Source organism: Abramis brama (assembly GCF_963993115.1).
Source record: "Abramis brama genome assembly, chromosome: 2".
Lineage (NCBI taxonomy): Eukaryota > Metazoa > Chordata > Actinopteri > Cypriniformes > Leuciscidae > Abramis > Abramis brama.
Window position 1 is genome coordinate 52,398,083 of NC_139964.1, and position 22,343 is coordinate 52,420,425.

Here is a 22,343-nt window from a genome sequence, read left to right on the forward strand (position 1 = left end):
TGGCGCTGTGGCGTGAGATCGCTCTGGCGCAGCTCAGCTCAAGAGAAGCAGCAACGCGGAGCGCACACAATCTTCTCTTCCGCCTTAATAATATCCGTTACAGCGCGAGATAAACATGAATGAGCATCTGAAAGTGTGTTAAAAGGTAGAGTACAACTTATCGAAGTCCGTATCATGTCACATGAAATCGCTCAATCAGTGTTTCAACCATGGAAAGACGTTAGTAAACAATGTCATGTAACGTCACATTTACCTCAGAAAAACCATATCCAGTGACCATAAACTCGTTAGTCAGCTAGAAAAATTAGAGAGTAGCATTTTGTTAAATATATGCACCATATTACATATTCATTATAATTTTTAATGTTCTTCAATATTTAATGCATGTTTGAATAAATCTGGAAAGTTTTTTTTATGACAGCCTCCATTTAAATTTGTATATAATTTAATATAACTTTATTATTATAAAAATAAATAAGTGTATTTTAAGTGTTTGTATACAAATCAGTTATTTTTTTACCTTCAATATTATAGTAGGCTAATGAAGCCTATAGGCTACAACTGACTCCCATAGTTTACAATAGTTAAGAGATTTGTTTTCCTTGAGAAAAATTGCAATGTATTGTACCTGATATCCAAAATAATCGATATTGAATCGAATCGTAATCGAAATCGAATCGAATTGCAAGCTTGTGAATCGAAATCGAATCGAATTGTGAAATTTGTGTCAATACCCAGCCCTACTTTCTATTGCATAGGCAGCCAAGTTTTATTGAAAGCCCATTTTGCCAGTCAAGTACCCCTTTAACCCAGCTGGCATTTCAACATTTATTCACATGTAAATCAACATCATGGATCAAGGTTGAACCACTGCGATGATGTTTCAACATTTTACTTTTACAATGTCTTAAAATTTCAATGTTGATTTATAAGTGTTAAGTACACTGTTACCGTTTTACAACCATTTAGCATTAAACATTATTTCAACATTGAAACAACAACTGAAATTATTTCAACCACATTTCAGCTTTAAAGGTTGGTCACATGCTGACTGGGATGGGTTGCTTTGCAAAACATCTGGAAAGAAGACAGAAGTGAAAACTACATGTTTTTTTGTTTTGTTTTTACATAGTTTGCTTACCGGACACTAGTGGATACGATTGAGGTCCCGCAACAGTGGAACCTAACTCTGCTCCTGTCTGATTGGCCAAGCTGTTCTTCATCTCCTCCAATCCACCAGCCAGAGATGCCATAGCTGAGTAATCAGACGTCTATGGAAACAGATTTCATTAGATGGCTATAATGAAAGAAAATCAACTTCATGCAATTACTTTGTATGTTAACCCTCATCTTTGTGTTTGCTTGTGTGTGTGTGTGTGTGTGTTCTGCTCGCTGTTTGCATGTGTATCCAAAATATGATTCACAATTTGTGAATGACACACAGGTACATAGTCAACACTAATGAGTAGAGGTGGCACAGATTCAGGTGATGTATGTGGCCGACCTCAGACTGACCCCGCTTGTGTGCTTTCATGACCAATTACTTACAATGATCTCTGTCCCACACCCACAGTGATTTATCTCCATTGGTGGTAATGGGGTTTGTCACTCAGGTGTGGATGTGGTTTGATGGCAGAGTTTGGGAAGTGGATGTCGCTTCTGTTTTAGTGCAGGAGGAGGTTATTAATAACCCTGATTAGGTGTGAATTAAACTTCAACAAAATCCTGATGATACACCTGCCCCTGCTGTTACCGTACAGTTTGTGCTCTTATACTAGGGTTTGGAAATAATCTTTTTCAGAACTGATTCCATTTGGGATAAAAAGACAATACTGGAACCACATAATTTGATTTCAAGGTTGTGGCTTTAAGCACATTTAAAATTTGCAGTCATTTTCTTCAGGAAAAAAAGTCAAAGAGATTCTTCACTAAACCACAATTCATTGCTTTCATCAATTGTGATGTAACAAAAATTCCTGTTTTTCTGTTCAGTATATATTATTGGGGGGAGGGAGTTTCCTCTAAATGACCTAAGATAATTGTTAATGGAACCATAATTCTTTACTAGAATTACAACCGAAAACCACAGCTGTTAAATTCCAATCTAATACACAGGGTAAGCAGGATGTTTGTTTGTGTTTGTGTGTGAATGTATGTGTGTATCCCAGTGACCCCTTAAACACCTCAGTGCTCATCACCACGGCGAGGGCAGTAGACTGTGACCTCACCAATCACAGCTCACGCCGTCCACTTCCCCTCTCTCTCTCTCTCTCTCTCTCTCTTTCCATCTCTGACTCCTTCCCACTGTCTATTTCTCTCTGTTTCAGTCATTCAGTCTGAGATAGGCATTTCCTCTCTATTTATGCAGCTCGCACCCACCCCCTCATCATGTGTGTATGTAGATGGGAAGGTTAGCGCTAGTAATTGGGGATTATGAAGTTTGGCCCTACCTCTGACAGCAGCCTAGTGAAGATGGATGATTCTCATTTTAGCCTGTAAATGTTGTCAATTCTGAAGCTACGCAACCCATCAGCGACCATGATGCACACACACATTTCACATATAGACGTGGCACACACACACCACAGCTGGGGCAAAGATTGGAGCGAGGCCAGACGTAGAGAGAGAATAAGGTTGGGAAAAAATGGCTGTCAACAAGGAATGGAGTTTGTAAAATAAATTGAGATGAAAAGAAAAAGAAGTAAAAGAAAAATGAAGAAAAAAAACTTTTATTGATTTTGACTAAATAACAAGCACACAGCCTTTCTGAAACTTACTGGAATTCCATTTCAACTGTATTCCTTGTTCTCACGATTTCTCTCTGGGGTCACAGTTTTCTCGGGGGTCGTTTTTGACACAGCCCCTCTGTAATGGCTCTCCTCTTCGCGCACATCAATAACAGATGAGGCCCCTAATCGCGCGACACCAAAATAATTTCACCCCAACCCGCAGCCACATTTACATAATAGTATTTCCTCTCAGATGCTCTTTCTCTCTTCCATTCCCTCTATCTCCCTTCCTCTATTTTTTCCTCAGCTTGTACGCATTGTCTCCTAGAAGAGCCTGTAAACTGCACTATGTGTGTGTGGGACTGAGACAGAGTGATGGGGGAGGTATTTAGCAGTGCATGCAGTATTAAATGAGCCTGACTGGCAGGGAGGCATTTATTGGTGAGCTCCTCTGGAGCAAAGAGTCGCGGCTCTCAGCACGTATAACACACACACACACAATTTTAAATACTTTATTTGAGACCATGTTGTTTCCATACCTTTTGGGAGAAATATTATATTTAAAGGCACAATTCCTCCAAAAATGAAAATTCTGTCATCATTTACTCGCCCTCATTCCAAACCTGTATGAATTTATTTCTTTTGAGAAACACAAAAGAAGATATTTTGAAGAATGTTTCAGCAGTTTTTGTCCATAAAATTAAAGTAAGTGGGGTCCAAAACAACATTGGACAACATTCTATTGCACCGTATCTTTTTTGTTTTGCAGAAGAAAGAAAGTCATACAGGTTTGAAAAGACTTGAGTAAATGACAATAGAATGTTTATTTTTGGGTGAACTGGCCCTCGCCAGCGCTGTTATAAGTGTTGACGGTGTGCAATTTTAAGTAACAATTTTCACATGAGCACACTTAAGTTTTCTTTTTTCTTTTTATTATTACAGTATGAGTATGTGAAATGATAGAGAGAATAGGAACAGGACACAGTGCAAACAAGACTCAAACTCATGTCCTCCACATGAAGGGCTTTCACTCTGAAGGAACCTTCTCATAGTTCCTAGAACTATTGGCGGAAGTACCTGCTTTTTGGCGTGTTCGCACCACAGGAACTGGGGACGATTTTAGTTCCAGAAACGCCTTTTGGGGAACTAAATTATCTCCTACTTCAGAGTAGGGTCTAACCCACCACAGTAGGAACTACCTGTGACGTAAGTGTACGCTGATTGGCCGAACACAAGCTGTGTACACACACAGATCATAGCCTATATATTTACTCCACAAACTAACTCTACGAACATAGAAAACGGTGATAGATGGACCTCTCAACCTTTACACTAAGAAGAAAATCCAACGCGACTTTTAGGGGACCAAGCAAAACATGATTATGTGTTTGAGCTCAGCTAGCAACATTGGGCATCAACCACACTGCAAATGCTAATACTTTTTCATATACTATCTACTTTCTTTGTATAACAATTCTATATAATAACATATTAGACAGGACTGTTATCGTAAACTAATGAAGATGGAGAATGGGAGCACTGTGTGCTCAGGCTCTGGCGTTCTCAGCGCCGTCAAAATAAATGTCCTCCGCACTATCAAAATAAAAGTCACAACAACAAGCACAGCTTACGTCACTTCAGAGTTCCTACTGGCGGTGTGAATGCAACCAGAAAAATGGTTGTAGGGGAACATTTAGTTCTCGGGGAACTACCTTGGTGGCTAGTGCCAAGAACTACGTTTCTGGAACCCGGTGCGAAAGGCCCTATACACATCATGGCTCAGTAACTGCTATGGTGCAGGGGACTGAGCACCTGCTTGTGACATGTGCAACACAGGTTCAGCGTGCCTATGGCTAAATTTCTGCAAAATTATATCACGTACTTCTAGCAGGTTTCGGGACACTCTCAAAGTGAAATGTCCTATGAGTGGTGTTAAAAGCATGTTCAGTTTTATCGGTAACAGATGTGAACAATTTTTTTTAGTTGTTGTTAGTTTTGTTTCTTGTTTTACATACTGTATCGCAGCAGTTAGGAAATTGGGGTGGGGTGGGGGGTTGTTTGGCTCAAGGTCATGTTGCAAAGGACCCTAGGTTGATTTTACTTTGAACCATCCCTTTAAACTTGTACTTTTGCTATACTTTCATATAATATAAAAGCAAAAGCCCCCAAAATGAAAATGCTTTGGCCTGAGTTAAACACAACTGCATGCATTTTTGCTCTGATCTCTTAATATTTACTATTTACCTCTAAAGTTTGTTTTTATAAATTAATATTTTCCAGTGCCTTTATCTCTCTAGTCTCTTGGTCTAGCTGAGTAATTAGTTCAGTGTAAGGGTTGTTGGGCTGTTGATGTATCTTTGGCATAATATAAAGAGAAGGAAAGAGGAAATTCAAATGAAAAGACTCTCACGAGCGTGCAGTTTTATATGCTCCCCCTTGAAATGCAGGACACTAATTAATAGATCTGCCAGTGCTTAATGGTCCTTCCAGCACCACAAACTGAGAGATGGAGAGAGCAAATGAGAGGAGAAGTGAAAAAAAAAATGTAAAAGAGGCGGAGAAAGGGTGCGGGAGGGGAGGATGAAAGATGAAGAAAGAATAGATATATCTTTCTTCATCACTATAGATATAGCTTGAGGGTAAATTTATGGGTGGAGAGAAAAGAGAAACATAACATTTTATGTTTACCATCAGAGCAGGTGCTTTCATACCACATCGACTTTACAAAGTATAGAACAAACATTGCTAAGGATATTAGATGCATATTAAAGGGGGGGTTGGGTCATATCGTACATTTTTTCCACTTTTAATTAATAATAATAAAATTAAAAATAGTCAAGGATTTTGCTTCATATATTTTGCTGAAGAAATCATTTTAATTAAATAGGTATTTCATTTTTTTCTTGCTGTGTATGCAAGACTTCTATTTGATCCAAGGAGGTTTATAATACATGGAGCTTTTTGATCTTGATGTAACTTGCTCAGCCATCATATCATCCTATCACGCACAGGGATTTGCGAATGGACACTCACATATTTAGATTTTTGAGCCAATCATAAATAACCATTTGATGCATTTTTGTCAGGACCACTACCGTCAAATACGATTGACAATTGCATACAGTTTGGATTGGCGGTATGGTTCCATTCTGGGCGAGAACTCCCTGTGCATCCATGCAGCCTAGCATGGATAAGAGCAGGGAGAGCAGCAATAAGCCCCCTTGGGGTAAACAGAACAGAACCAACATGAATGTTTGCAAATATCTTTAATTCAAGATTTTAAAGTACAACATAATTCGAGAATTTATTCTGATTCAAGGGGAATCAGAATGCCAAATGCCAACGCAGAATGCCAACGCTACGCTTGATGTTGTATGCATTTTATACTCTTAGAAACTATTCTAACTCAAACTTTCCAACTTGCAGATTTTACATTAGATTGGAAGATTTTTCAGAAGCTTAGTGGTGGTGACGTTTAAGTCATGTGACCATGGTGTAGTTCATTAATAGACTAAATGTAGCTTTTTACCTCTGGCGATTGCATTTAGGCTTCAAAATTCATAAAAACTTTGTTCATTTGTGAGGATTATATGAACAACCTATGTAAGATGAACTTTTGTTGGTCACAAAGTTATTTTCTGCAATAATCCAAAAGCCAGTGGGAAAATCCTATTTGCTTTTTGTCAAAGGAAACAGAGTGATGCTATTTCCAGTTTGGCCTAAAAAATATGTCATCCTTGCAGAATGGATGGATGGATTAATGGATGGGTGGATGGATGGATGAATATTGCTACTTCTAAATGGCTGAAAGACATGCTGTGCCACCATGAGGTTTAGTTACAACATCTAAAAGAAAGGGTTAACATGTTGGATTTCTGACATCAGAAAGTTGCAGAAGTTTGGAATAAGACATTGAAGACTTGAAGTTTGAATTCTGAAAGTTGCAGTTCGTTTTCATAGTACTCTTTTAAAAGAGCAGGGAAAAATCAAATATCATGATTTGACTTAAAATGACAGGTGCTGAATAAAGAGATTATTTGAGAATAAAAGGGATTGATTGTACATGCTGATTTATCATCTATTTTCAGGTTCTTTGATTGTTGTAGGTTTTGTTAGAACACTGTAAAAAGTGAAACTGTGCTATCGATGAAAGACCCATATTAGGGTCATAAAATTCATTTATTTTGATGTCACTACATGAAGCACACTTTTACCTTATCTAAGAAAAACATATGAATGGTGTAATCAAACCATTGATTTTATATATAATTGAACCCTTATGTAACCGAATCAAAACAGCAGCTACAGGGAAAATAACTAAATCAAGTCCCAAGTTCATATCGTGCCTCTGGTAGACACAAACACACTCGACAGATTCAAGCTCTCTATCATTTCTCTCTCCTTCAGCAACATTCACGGGTTAGACTGTCAGCGGAGGGAAAACAACCTGCCAGTCAATCACCTAAGACCACTTAGCATATACCTCTCTCGTACAATCTAATTTCTAAAAAAAGAGACAGCTCCAAATTCCCAGTTCTCAGTTTGTCTGATCGTTTGTGCCACAACAAACCTGACTCACACACACACTCAGGGGATGTGGATTGACCCTAGGGTTAATGCCCTGCTCAGTAGCCTTTGACCCTGCCAGCCTCAGCGCTCAGTGGTGAAATGGACAGAGGAATTATGGGGTCTTTCAGACAAGTCTATAGAACTCTGACACTGGCCTTGTGTGTGTGTGTCTGAATGAATGTGGGGGTGATAGCATTTGACTTTTGACTGACATCTTTGACTGACTATTCTTGTAGACAGTTTTTATGCAATGTGATCGTTTGTTTGTGCATGCAGCTGTACTTTTGCATCTTATCTGCTATGTGTTAGCATTTACACAAACCCAGCATTGCCCAGAATGGAGACAACAGGCCCATTTTTATCCAAAGGGATTCCCCTGACCAAAAAAAGTGTTTGTCTAAAACGCTGTGGCAGAAATATTCAATTCACAATTTGGCCAGTCCAGTGAAGTCACACTATTCGCAGATCATTTGCTTTAAACTGCAACTATTGTCATCATGTACCCTCCCTCGCTCTAAACTTAGGTCACTCTTTTCAGAATGTCAAAGCTGCTATTTTTCATTCAATGTGCAGTAGCTGTCCAGTTTATTTGCAATTATACACTACCGGTCAAAAGAAAAAATGTTTTAAAGCTGCATTTATTTGATCAAATATACAGTAAAAACAGTAATATTGTGAAATAGTATTAAACTTTTTTTTTTTTTTATCTATTTGAATATACTTTTAAAATGTAATTTATTCCTGTAATGGCAAAGTTAAAAATTCAGCAGCCATTACTTCAGTCTTCAGTCACATGATCCTTCAGAAATCATTCTGATATTGCGATTTAGTGCTTGGGTGATGATTTATGTTATGTTTTATCTCAAATATGTGAGTGACCCAGGCTTGCCACTAGTGCCCGTTTAAAAATGACGTGGACAGCAGTTAAAATAAAGAAGCCTAAAAGCTCACTATACACTAAATCAAAACTGAACATTTATGAAACCCTCATCTTACAGTATGAAATATTTTTTTGATAGTAGTAATTGCAGAATGTATCTTATGTGGACATAGAAACATAATTCCATGTGTGTGAGTAACTTTTGCAAGCTAATAAACAAGTGTTTGCTACTTAACCCTAAACCTCTACACATTGCTGGGACTTAACCTCACCCTAAAACTCGATAGAGGACAGATCAGCACCAGTTGGGGTCAAGGCCCCAGAATTAGCTTAAAGAGGTGAAAGGTCAGCATTAGCTTCAGTGTGGGGGCGCATAGGTCAACAGCAGGGTTGGGACAGGGTCAAGCAATATTGGCAGCCAGGCAAGGGCAAGCGTGAGTTTTTAGAGGAGGTGCACACAACCACCGTGGCAGGATACACACCCCTACCCCCCAGCCCTTACCTGGGCGGGCTTGTAGCTGATGCTGTCAGGGACGGGGTAAAAGTCAGGATAGGGCTGTCGATCAAAGACATGGTCCAATACCTCGAGCTGCTGCGGCGTAAAGAGCTCTCCTCGCATCTGCTTCCGCAGGAAGTCCCGCCCTGAATGGGCGTGGCCATTCGCCAAAGGAGAATCCTGTAGAGCTGGAGAGAGATTCACACAGATTTCATGAAGTAGTAATAATAAACAAAGTAAAATTTACAAAAGTAGGACATTTAAGAATAAGAGTGCATATTAAGCACAAGCCCGTGTTTTGGATGTAATATAACAATAAACCAACTTACAATAAGGTTCTATACATGAATTCACCATTATTTTGTTTATTGTTTATTCATAATGTTAACATATGGGTGCTTCAACTTCAGGCACTTTTATGTGCCAGGGTTTGATTTTTATTTAAACTAATAGATTTCAACTTTTCTTTAAAGGATCCTTTCATCATTTATTTTTGCTAATGTTCAAATGGCTTTAAAGTTTAGAGTTTATTGTTGGAGTCTTGTCCCCAGCCCAGACTTTTTAATAATATAATAAAAATGAAAATTCATCATAAACAATATTATAACATTTTTAGAACTATGATAATCTAAACAAAAGTTGAATAATTTCTGTAAATATTTCAAATATTACAGCTCTCCATTAGTTTTGACGTCATTTCCACCACACCGAACAATTCTGCTCCTATAAAAAAAAAAAAATTAAAGTAAGCACATACCTTGAGCAGAATATTTGGTTTCACTTTATTTTGATGGTCCCTTTAACACATTTGTTGTCTATAAGTAACGTTACACCTATGTCTACTAACTCTCATTAGAGTGTTAGTAGAGTATTAGTAGACTGGTAGGGTTAGGGTTAGAATAAGTTGACGTACTTGTAAAGTTACCTATAGTCAGTAGAATGTCTTTTGGGGAGCATCATAAAGAGTTAGCAGATATTAAAGGGGTGGTATAATGCGCTTTTCACAAGATGTAAAATAAGTCTTTGATGTCCCCAGAGTTGTGTATGTGACGTTTTAGCTCAAAATACCCCACATATATTTTTATATAGCATGTTAAAATTGTCACTTTTTAAGGATGAGCAAAAATCCACCGTTTTTGTGTCTGTCCCTTTAAATGCATATGAGCAGCTGCTCCCTGCACGGGGGGCGGAGCCACAACAGCTTGTGTCCTGAAAATTTCAAAATCTTTTTTGTTTATGTTTAAATTTATGTAGCTGATGTGGAGTTAACTATCTTCTAATCATTGATTAGCATATTCTGTCATGATAATCTATAAATCGCGTTCCCGGGGGCGGGGTTTATGTCAATTTTAGGGTTAGTGATGTCACTAACCCGGGAGGAATGTTGTGTAGTCCCTACCAGCCGTTTGTTGTAGTCCTTAAAAAGCAATTTCTTTAAAATAAAATATCTCCCTTTGCTTTGAACTTTGAGCATCGTGACATGGAAGATGTTGTTTATGCTCAAACATCAACATTAGACACTTACTAAAGTTAAAAAAGTGAAATCATAATCAACCACCCTTTTAAGCAGACAGTCTACTAATACTCTAATGAGAGTAAGCTGCCATGTAGTTGCAAAGTTACTTCTAGTCAACAGAATGTTCAAGAGGGACCATCAAAATAAAGTGTTACCGAATATTTTTATTGGCATTGTATCCAATCAAAATGTCATTTTGTTAAAATATGCAAAAAGTGTGAAAATATTATTTAATTTTGTGTAAATAGTTGAAACAATATTTTTCATAGGAGAAAGACAGTCGTATAGGTTTAGAACGGCATAAGGGTGAGTAAATGGGTGAACTATCCCTTTAACTGTTGACTTAAATAATGGTACCAAACCATCTTACAAGTCAACCACTTTAATCTCATTTGTTTTAACATAATCGTGAGGATCTGAAACTCTATAGCTGCATCCTAAATTGTATACTCTATGTAGTATGTACTACATGTACCCATATGAACTTACTTTTCAACCATTAAAAAATGTGCCTGTACTATTCTCCAATCGTCATGTTAGCATTGTCATGTGACCTATGGCATAATTCGCTTTGCCATTCATGACTTCTCTCCCATGGCCTCATAGGATAGTAAAGTGTCCATTGGATGCGCACATCCGAATCTCACCATAGTAAGTCATTCAGTTACTTTACCCTACTGTTTTATGATCACCGCGAATTTGGTTGAAAATGATCATACTACTCATTTCACTTCAGTTTTTTGCCTGCTATATAGTAGGGAAGTGGAGGTACGGGGCCTGACTTATGTTCCTTATTACATTCTGGGGAAAAATTTATAATAGTGATTTATTTCTCTTTGTCATCATGATCATAAAGATACTTGAACTTTTCTAAAAACCAACAGACAGAGACTCAAGCACACATACAGGCACACAGACAGATTCCTGGACTTGCGTCCTCCTCTCTGAGCGAGTGTTAAGGCAGCGTGTGAGTCAGTTATTACTGGGCTGTTGAGTTTCTGAAGAGACAATTATAAGAGCTGAGAAAGCTACAGCCCTCAAATGATTACAAGGTGAGAAAAGAGAGAGAGAGAGAGGGGGATGAAAAAAGAAGAATAGAAACGAAAATCCCTGATATAGAGCCAATTCATTTCTTCAAAATGCCTCTGAGAGGTTATTCTAGGGAGTTTGAGTCAGAGGCCAGAGCAATCCCCACAAAACGAGAGAGAGAGAGATGGAGGGATAGAAGGATAAAATTACAGGCAGACAAAGCCGCTATCCTAACATTCCTTTTTCCTCCTTCATTTGAACACAGAAATCAATCCATTTGAATGTGAATTCAGATCCAGTTTACTGCTGCCTGCGGTTATTTAAAAGAAAGATCTGCTAGTCACTGACTCGCTGATGGCGTGAAGGTCCCATGTGTCTCTAATACACCTCAACGCCAGGACTTACTTAAATGCTCTCTCTCTCTCTCACACACACACACACACACACAGAACACACAGAGAGTGTATGATCTCCAGTGTTTTGACCCTCTTAATCCCAGCGGTCAGTGTGTCTGATAGAATTCAATTGATCAATCATGTCTGTGAGATGGCACCATTTCAGCAGGTTTATTGCTTTCCACTCTTCTCAAAGACTGTCCACTGACGACACACACACACACACACAAAAGATGGCTGAAAGGTTGGATCTTGGTTTTTAAAAAAGGGCCGTTTGTAAACTGCAGCTCTCTGGAGTGTTTGTGTGCTTTGCTTATATTTGTGCACATGGTTGTTTATTTATGCATCAGTAGGGACTAAAACATCTGAGACCACTAGTGAAAATGCATTTATTTAGCATTCTAATTTCATACAACGTTTGCCTTATTACAAATTATATTATCAAATTAATATTGAATTTACATGAAATTATCCCCTTTTCATTCAGTGACAGCAGCACTCAATATATATATATATCATACTTAATATGCAAAGCACACATATAATATATATTATATCTTTTTTTTTCATCATAACTTTCACTAGAATTTAACAAGGCAAAAAAAAATTGTCAAAGTGTCATGATGTATGAAGCACAGCTCACACAGAAGTCACATTCAAACCAAGCAGCTTTCTGGTCAATATGGCCGCTTGAACCCACTATAAAATCTGCACGAGGAAATCTTTTTACCTCATGCGAAATTCCCAATGGACATGGATTCCTATTGAAATTACTGGATTTCACCTGCAAAAAATTGCAGAACGACTGTAAATGTGACTGCCTATTATTTCTTCTAGAGCTTCAGGAGTCCACAAACATCCATATCTTAAAACATAGCCACTGAGTGTCAAAACAACGCAATGGACTTTTTTTTAGTTGTTATTATTACACAGATATGTGTTTATCTGTGACTGTTTGCGTGTATGTTACGCGTGTAACTCTTTCACAGTGTCAGCCACCATGTGTGAAATGCAATTTCAAACACATCTGGAAGTCCACTCAGCCATATCAGAGCAAAAGAGAGACAGAAAGAAGAGAAGTCGCCAATAAAGCTATTTTTCACCAAATTTAAACAAACACACCATACCAGCATCACGGTTAACCAACCTTCCTCGTGTTACGTTTCAAACCCCACAAACCCACACGCACACAAACAGAATCATTGGTCTTAGGTATTCAGATGTTCTCTGGCCTTTTGTCTTTCAGCCTCTGAACCTGCTTTAGGGAACCACTCTCTGTAACCAGACACAATACAGCCCAGCTGCATTCAGGGTTAACCCCACTATTCACACACACACACACACAGAAGGAGAACGGAGGAGAGGCATCTTCCTTGCTTCAAAAGCAGAGACAATAGCAACAATGAGATCACCGTTGTGCCCCCTGTCTTTTTCTGTCTTCCTCTCTCTTTCTCTCAGGGGTGAGGTTGAAGGTTTTTGGGGCAGAGAAAACTGTTTGGATGATTTCTTATGCACTTGATACACTTTGTGTGTGAGCGTGTGTGTGTGTGTGTGTGTGTGTGTGTGTGTGCGCGCGTGCGCGTGTGCGTGTGCCAACCTTGACAGATCAAAGTATAAGTCTCTGAAAGGAGGATACCAACCTTTAACAAATCCCACTGTTATCATCTATCCCCTATCCTCCCTCCCTCCCTCTCTCTCACTCCCCCTCTCTTTCACAATCCCCCCACCTTATTAAAAATTTCCCCTATCTTCCATTCAAAATATTCCACAGAATGAACGAGATAAAAATGACTGAAATGAAACTGGACAAGAAGTGAACATATTAAACGGCAGAGGAAATCATGTCTGTCCTGATGATGTCCACTGCCGATGCAAACATCCAGGTTTGGTTTGTTAAACTGAACAGAATAACAACCATAAATTTGTATAATTTTTCTATTTGACTTTTTTTTTCCCTTCACTTTTTGAAGTTTTTACATTAAAGGAAGGTTTCTTTATTGTTTCAGGGGGCAAAGAGAACATTGTCCGACCCCTGTGCCCCGTACCACAGGCCTCCTGTCTTTCTTTATTCTATTTCTCCTTTTCCTCCACTCCTCCCCTCGTCCATTCCTCCTCCGTTCTTAGAGAATGGGCAGACACAATGCTTCTGTTCTAGAGGCCCCACGAGTCAAGTTCTCTCTTTCAGATCACTTCCCTTGGGTCAAAGGGCATCAGTGGGCTTTCCCCAAACACACACACACACACACACACACACACACACACACACTAAGCCATCCAAACCCTCTGCCACTTCCTTTCCTGCTTGTGTGCAGCTGGAAATCATAGTGTCTTGCTTCACTAAACATGTATTTTGTCTCCCTCTCCCTTTTTGAAAGCATTACCACTCAGCATAGAAATTCCTAGTATTACATAGACGCAATTTACCGAAGTACATGAAAAATGTCTTTATTTAATTTCTCGGTTTTGCTTCAAAGGCCTGGGTATCAATAGAAATTTCCCAAGTCATGTTTTTCTGAAAGTTGAATAAAAGAAAGAAAGAAAGAAATTTCCCAATTCATCGCTGATTCACAAGCTTTAAGTTTGACTATATTTATATATATTTATGGTATATTTCAGTTATAATGTCCATTTTGCAAACATATGAAAGAAATTTTCTCTCCCTCCTAATGCTGTATATTAGGGCAGTGATTGAGACTGATTGAAATGAGTAACTCGTCTTTTATTCATTAAAACTATTAATTAAAAAAACAACCGGCTAACAAAAGTCAATCATTTTCGGGATTGAGCTTCTCTGGTTGCGTTGTGTTTTTGTTTCACTAAAAAGAACCATTTCACATGACTCATTCGTTTTAGGAATCGGTTTACACTTGTCATGCAGTATGTTTTTGATTCACTAAAAAGAACAAGCTTATAAGAGTCATTCGTTGCAGTAATTGGTCTACACTGGTCTCACTCTATGCTTTTGATTCACTAAAAAGAACCAGCTCATGAGACTCATTCGCTTCAGGAATCGTTTACACTGGTCGCACTGTAAGTTTTTGATTCACTAAAAAGAACTGACTCAGAGACTCAAAGAGTCATTTGTATGTAAGCATGTCCAAATTGGCCTGTTTGTTATATTGAGTTTTGGCAGTGTTTGTGTCTGAGTGAGAAAAGTATTCATGTCATTTGAAAGATGTAGTCATTGAATGCATTTTGTGCCAAAGCAATGATAAATAATCCACAGTTTAGCCCACATAGACTGCTGTTGTGCTAAGTGTGTGAAGAGGTTTGAAAAAGTGACCAAAATATTGAGAAATGGGTCCTATAAATTTGTAAAAGAACTGTAAATCACAATTTTTGTCCATCATACTCAATTTCACAAAATCATGACCAGGCTCCTTAACATGTGCCTTATACTTAACATTTGCAAGCAGTGTAGGCTACTACCAGCCAAAACTATCGCTTATGTTACTTTATGCCTTCAGCAAACCCATGATAACGCCCCTCGCAGCAAGCGTGCAGACACACTCACACACACACTGCAAAACATCACAGCACTGACCACCCGCAGTTTCACCACGTCAATTAAACACACAAATTCATTTAGTCGCCCCTCCCTCCCTGCTGGATGTGATGTGTTGCATTAATTAAAGTGGCAGACGTCGGCCTAATTGGAGCTTGGATGAACGTTGGTGTGTGCGTGTGTGTGTGTGTGTGTGTGTGTGTGTTCAGCTAAGCCAGTAGTCAGCCTACAAAGTTGCATTGCATCTATAGTTTATGCAGTTGCTTAATTTAACCTTGAGGAGTATTATATTATATTATATTATATTATATTTTAGAGATAGATAGATAGATAGATATATATCTCATTGGTCAAAACATATTTACATATTTACATATAAATTATTGCTAAACAGCTAAATGAAAGTGTACTAAATAGAAATGAATATTCTATTGTTGATGTCTGGTATTTCATAAGTCATATTGTGTGTGAGAGTATGTGGGTGACATCTGGAGTTCCCTCATGTACTGCAGGGGTCTGCCAAGCAATGACTTTTTAATAGACACATGTGTGCAAACACACACACACATGCACATCCACATGCACACACTGTGCCTCCCCTGGATAGAGATGTTTATCTAAGACGTGCCAGCGGTGTCCAATCCCCCACCTACTCTGATGCATCTGTCAATGTTCAGCAACTTCCATCTGTGCTCTGTGTGTGCTTGTGTGTATGTGTGTGTGTGCATTAAGATGAGGTTGTGCATAAGAAAGAAAGAAAGGAAGAAAGAATACATGGTGTAATTTATTTTTTGTTCTGTAATTGCTGGTATACATAATGTCTCATTAGTGTCCTGCATGAAATAAACTCCCTCAGTGCAACAGCATGAATAACACTTTAAAGCTAAGTTTAGAGTCGATTTTCTGTTCCCGAAAACAAAGCGCACACACCGACTTACTTTCATCTCTCTTCCGCTTGCTTGCATCGGCAGGTGAGCTAATTCCCAGAATTCCACTGATAGAGTAGGAGGAGCCTGCAGTGTCACTGGTTACTGAGGATACCTGGGTCACTGCCACTGTAGAGGCTAGAAAGTTACAGAGAGGTTATGAAGACCACAAATGTCCCAAAATAAAGTGCTGCTCATTGCGCTGACAGGACATTCACATTGGAAAGAATATACTGTGATAAAGAAAACTCGTTCAAAAATCTATTTTAAAATGCTTACACATATTTGTACACACATAAATCATTATTTTCATTATACTAACGCATTTTTTAGATTTTTTAATTAATAGCATTTTACAACCTAAACTAATCTTGCTTTGTCATAAAAAAGTAAATTTATTAGAATTTATTAAACTGCAGGTGTCCTCTATGTATTTTTTTTTCTTTTTTTTCTGCATGTTGGTTGCACCACATTAATTTTTTGGTTGCACAACATGACTTTGATTTGACAGACAATTTTTTCATATATTAAAACATGTGAGTACATTTTTTTAAACAACATTCTTTAAAATATATTTCTTGTTTTCCACAGAAGAAAGAAATGCATACAGGTTTGGAACGACATGAGGGTGAATAAATAATGACAGGTTTTTTTTACATTTTGGGTGAACTATTCTTTAAATAAAGCTTTCTTTTCAAAAAATATTATTTTAATGAGTTTTTTTTTTTCTTTGTTATAATAGCAGGACAGTACCTCTCTAACATTTTTACTTTATGCCCCAAAAATATATCCAAATTTTAAATTAAAATATATTATTAGTTCAAAAAGAAAATTAGCATCATGTCATCAACTCTTATACATAAATCGCTCAGAATTTGTAATATGAACTATTATCCATTTAATATTTTGTATTGAACTGGTGTAACCTGTAGCATCTTCCATTTTTAGTCCATTTTAATCATAGGTTGGATTTCCAGGTGATGTGAAAGTGTGTATCTGTGTAAATATCTCCGGACAGAATTGGGTTTTATGTGATTCTAGCCTCTGCCTAGTTAAAGCTCTCAGCCCATTGTCTTTTGTTGACGTGTAGTATGTTTTTGAGTTTTGTTTTTCCTCTCGTGGTTCTTGGCCCAGCGTTTTCCCTGTTAAAGACCTTTCAGCGAAAACTGCTGTCACTCTATTCTAGCAGCGTGCTGCCGCCCAAGGATAAGATGCTAACAAGCTAACAGCTTTTCGACACGTCTGGCTGTCTGTGAGGTCTTGGCAGTAAGGGACGAGGCCACAAAGTCTTCTCTCTGTCTACCCTTCATTCTCTCTCTCTCTCCTCTTTATCTCACTTCCTGTCAGCTGACGTACAGCCTGAGTGACAGTACAGTGGCCCCAAGGGGACACTAAGGTGTAGAGATGAGGCTAATCCCACATCCCAACAGACTGTGCTAAAATGGAGAAGGTGGGAAAAAAGAAAAACAAATCGCTCGGAGAAAAGATAAACGCCTTTGCTCGCCCGCCGCTCTCGTTTGCTAACCAGGTGGAAAATGTAATGAATGCATATCCATCCATTTTTTACCCCTGATTTATCGTTTCAATTATCTGATTCTCTTATTCTTTTGCACTTTTTTTCCCCCCCTCACGTCAAGGAATGGAAACCCGAAGCGAGCGCTTTATATTCAAAATCCCTAAATTTCAATTTTCCGCCTGAGTATGAGAACTATTTATCATCATAATCTGAAGGAGACAGAGAACTGGCGAGCGTTGTGCGTGTGAAATTAATTTAGATTAAGCGGAGGTGTGCGATTATGAAGATTACTGACAGTGAGACAAACACAGTTCAATAGTTTATTAACTGCCGACGGGAGTTTTCCTCTTAAACTGGTCTCAGACCATTTTTAGAGATTCCCCTTTGGTTTTTTGGAGGTGGCATTTTGAGTGTCAGGGATTCAAGGATGTAATCAAACGTTGAAGATTGAGTATATCTTAATGTAAATGTTTCAAAATCTCAAATATCAGTCCCCCTCAATGTCTATGGCATTGGTATACAACACTGCCTAGATAAGTTTCATAAGGTTACTGGTATGGTGAAACCTTCAGGAAATAAATTAAAATAAATGGAGAGTAAATTGATACTTTTGCTAATAGGTTGTTTGATTCTCAGATTTCTTCTCACATGATCTCACATGCATCTGTGCTCAGATTTGCCCAGATAAGTCTGCTATATAACAAATTTCACTTTATTTTACCATATTGTCATTTGCTATCCAAATTCATTTTATTGCTTTCTAACTGCAAACTACTGTTCAAAACTTTGGGGATTTTTAATGCTTCATTCTTATGATCATTTATTTGATCAAAAGTAAAGGAATATTGTGAAATATTATTACAATTTTAAAAAACTCTTTTCTATTTTAATATATTTTAAAATGTAATTTATTCCAGTGATGGCAAAGCTGAATTTTCATCAGCCATTATTCCAGTTTTCAGTCACTTGATCCTTCAGAAATCATTCTGATAAAGTGTTGAAAATGTTGAAAACAGTTGTGCTGCTTAATATATTTTTTTACGGAAACTGTGATACATTTTTTTCCCCAGGATTATTTTATAACATTTTAAATGCATTTACTGTCACTTTTAATCAAGTGAATGTGTCGCTGCAGAATAAAAGTATTTAAAAAAAAATTGAAAGTCAAAATTTTGAATGGTAATTTTATTTCCAGAAGCTACATTTCTATTTATTTTTAAAATCCAAATATATTTCAATCCTACCAAGGACTAAAGTTATCCATTGTGAGGAATTTGAAATATGACAAAAGTAAATGTGACGTTGACTCTTACCTAAGTTATGGGCAGAGATAGCTCCTGATTGGCCAGGTGGTTGCTGGACTTTAGTGCGAATGATCCTGCGGCAAAGAAAGAGCAAACAGGAATTAGATATTATGGTGTGTTTGAGGTTTACCATGCAAGGAAGGCGCTATATGTAGGGGTGTGTGGGTACTGTATAAGCTTTAATATAAGTATGCAAGCACGTGATGTGTGTGCGTGCGTGTGTGTGTGTGTGTGTGTGTGTGTTTGTGTGTGTGTTTGTGTGTGTGTGTGTGTGAAGTGGCTCATGCAGGCTGACATGGCAGCAGAGTCTCACACTTCCTGCATGGCTGCTCAAGCAAAGCACCTTTCCCCTCTCCTCTGCGTCCCTCTCTCTCTCTCTCTCTCTCTCTCTCTCTCTCTCTCTCTCTCTCTCTCTCTGAGAAAGATTGTCATTGTACACATGCTGTTGAACCAGACACTGCTCATGAATATGTGTCTTTTTACTCCACTAACTCAGTCAGTCGTGTTGTTTTTCTCTATCCCCTTCCATTCTTTCTATCTCTTTTCCATGCATTGCTCTATCCCTGTTCTATAGTGATCAACTTGTTCACAAAAATGTAATGGTTTGTACACATACATTGGGGTCAGTAATGTTTTTGAAAGAAGTCGTATGCTCACCAAGGCTGCATTTATTTGATCAAAAACAGTTATATTGTAAACAGTAACCCGTAATATTGTAAAATATGATTACAATTTAAAATAATTGTTTTCTATTCGATTATATTTTTAAATGTAATTTTTTCCTGTGATCAACATCATTACTCCAGTCTTCAGTGTCACACGATCCCTCAAAAATCATTTTTATTTGCTAAATTGGTGCTCAAGAAAAATGTCTTATTATTATCCATGTTGAAAACAGTTGTGCTGCTTAATATTTTTGTGGAAACTGTGATAAAAAAAAAAATTCAGGGTTCTTTGATGAATATAAAGTTCAAAAGAACATTTTTACTGTTAATTTTGTTCAGTTTAATGCATCCTTGCTCAATAAAAGTATTCATTTCCAATGTAAATTTTACTGACCCCAAAGTTTTGAACAGTAATATATCTACACAAACATGCTTTATGCATGTTAGAAAAGTGCAGAAACAAATTCGGAAAAACACTTTAAACAATTACAACCCAATCAAATCTTAAAGGGTTAAATCTTAAGTCACACCCTTAAGGAAATCAAAGTTAATTAAATTACTGATGAAGAAATTCAAATTGACACTTAAACAGACATTTTTGTGTCAAGTTGAATGGATAATAATGAAAATATTTTAACAGTGCACACACACACACACACACACCTGTTGATTGAGCTGACACTGGGCACGCTGTCATTGTCACACACTCTCTCTGCCAGCAGTCTGTCTCGGATCTCCCAGGCAAACATGGTGGGGTTTTGGCGTTTGTAATCAGCGATTTTGTCGACGACTTTGGGTGTAGCAACCTTTGGTTTGGAGCCTCCGATCACCCCTGGTCTGATGCTGCCTGTCTCATAGTACCTGTGGAGCAAATAGATAGAGAGTTGTATTTCACCAGGCAAGATAAACAGAGAGTTAGAACATATGCTTATCCGGAAATGTAGGTCTATAATGCCTTGCGGTCAGCGCACAGTAGGTTACTAGTAACACAGACACCGAGAACAACACATTTCACAAACCTGAAATAAATGATCAATCTGTTCAGCCTATAAAAAATATTTAAGCCATACACACAGGAATTCTGAAATACACCCTGGTCTAAATTCTGATTGGATGAGACACTTCAAAGCCATGCAGATAAATGCACACCTGTGTCCGCACATTCTATATTAATGCATCTATGGTAAGCGTAAACAGCCTAAATTTAAAGGGATAGTTGACCCAAAAAAAAAAGTATTACTCACTCTATATCGCTCCAAACCCTTAAGACTAAGTTCATCTTGGGAACACAAATTAAGATCTTTTTGATGAAATCTATGAGCTTTCTGTCCTTCTATTGAAAGCTACGCAACTACCACTTCCCACAAAGTTCATAAAGAGATCATAAAACTAATCCGTGTGAATTGAGCGGTTTAGTCAACATTTTCTGGAGAGACACGATCGGTTTATATGACGAACAGATTGAATTTAGGCTTTTATTCACATATAAACATTGATCAGCGAACATAAACAGAAGCTCAACCGAACCTGCTTGACGTGAGAGAACAAACCTCTTGCGGAAGCTCGAACCTGCTGCGTAAAACACAAGAATGAACATCATTGGTTCTTGCACGTCAAGCGACCATGCTTGAGCTTCTGTTTACCACAACTGATGTGTGAGTTGATTTATATGTGAATAAAAGCCTAAGCGTTCGATTCTCATCAGAAATTTTGGACTAAACCGCTCAATTCTTATGGATTAGTTTTACGAACTCTTTAATAACTTTTTGAAGCATCAAAGTGGTAGTTGCGTAGACTGTCAGCGGAGGGACAAAAAGTTTGTGTTCCGAAGATGAACGAAAGTCTTACGGGTTTGGAACGACATGAGGTTGAGTAATTAATGGCAGAATTTTAACTATCACTTTAAGCAAATCATGGTGGAATAATCATTGGTTTAAATTAGTAATATTAATAAATTATTATATATTTTTAATATTAATACATTTATTGAAAATATTTAAATTAGATAATTTGGTGAATAATCATTACTTAAATGATTCATATTAATGCATTATTATTATTATGATATTCTAATATGCTTATTAGGTTAACATTTCTTATTGTTGTGCTGCTTAATATTTTTGTGGAAACTCTGATTCTTTGATGGATAGAAAGTTCAAAACAACAGCATTTATTTGAAATAAAAATATGTTGTAACATTGTAAATGGTTTAACTCTCTTTTTATTCAATCCTTGCTCAATAAAAGTATTAATTTATTACAAATAAATCCTCAATACCTCAAACTTTTGAACTGTAGTGTATATTATGATATTAGTGATATATGATATTATTAATTATTTATTAATAATTATATTAAATCTGATGATTAATATTAATAAATGAATGTGATCTTAGATTATTAACATTAATAAATTATTGAACATTGGCGTCTCATATATTGCTCTTTCTAGTGTTTTATGAAGCATCCCGCCCGGCTATGCATTACAGTATAATTTTACCAAGGTAAAGGGGGTTTTAGGTGCTCTGCTTCATCTTGCATGGCTAGATTTAGTTAATGCCTTACACACAAACATAAAGCATACAGCACAGCCATGATGAGCGTTCACCAAAATGAGCGTACAGAAAATTCCCTCATTACAAGAGAGCCGAGTTAGTCATACGCCTTATTTACTCAAACCTCACTTGCAGCCCACATATTAGTGTGTTTTCTGCCTGAGCAGTAAGAGGGAGGGAAGATATTACCACACACGCACGCACACACACACACACACACACAGAGCGCTGCAGTAACGGTTGAGTGAGTTGGACCGGG

General features: G+C 37.6%; 1 protein-coding gene across 4 annotated transcripts in view; it reads right to left on the minus strand.

Annotated features, from left to right (window-relative positions):
- pax5 (paired box 5) overlaps positions 1-22,343 on the minus strand; it is a 51,962-nt gene that overhangs the window by 18,637 nt on the left and 10,982 nt on the right. For 2 of the 4 annotated variants that reach the window (XM_084094975.1, XM_084094976.1), the window contains 5 exons: positions 20,194-20,391; positions 18,875-18,939; positions 16,058-16,183; positions 8,681-8,862; positions 1,142-1,271 (listed from right to left, as the gene is read on the minus strand). In XM_084094975.1, the coding sequence (XP_083951101.1) occupies positions 1,142-1,271; positions 8,681-8,862; positions 16,058-16,183; positions 18,875-18,939; positions 20,194-20,391 (701 nt within the window). The remainder of the gene's footprint in view (positions 1-1,141; positions 1,272-8,680; positions 8,863-16,057; positions 16,184-18,874; positions 18,940-20,193; positions 20,392-22,343) is intronic. The other 2 variants (XM_084094978.1, XM_084094977.1) reach the window with 1 other exon arrangement.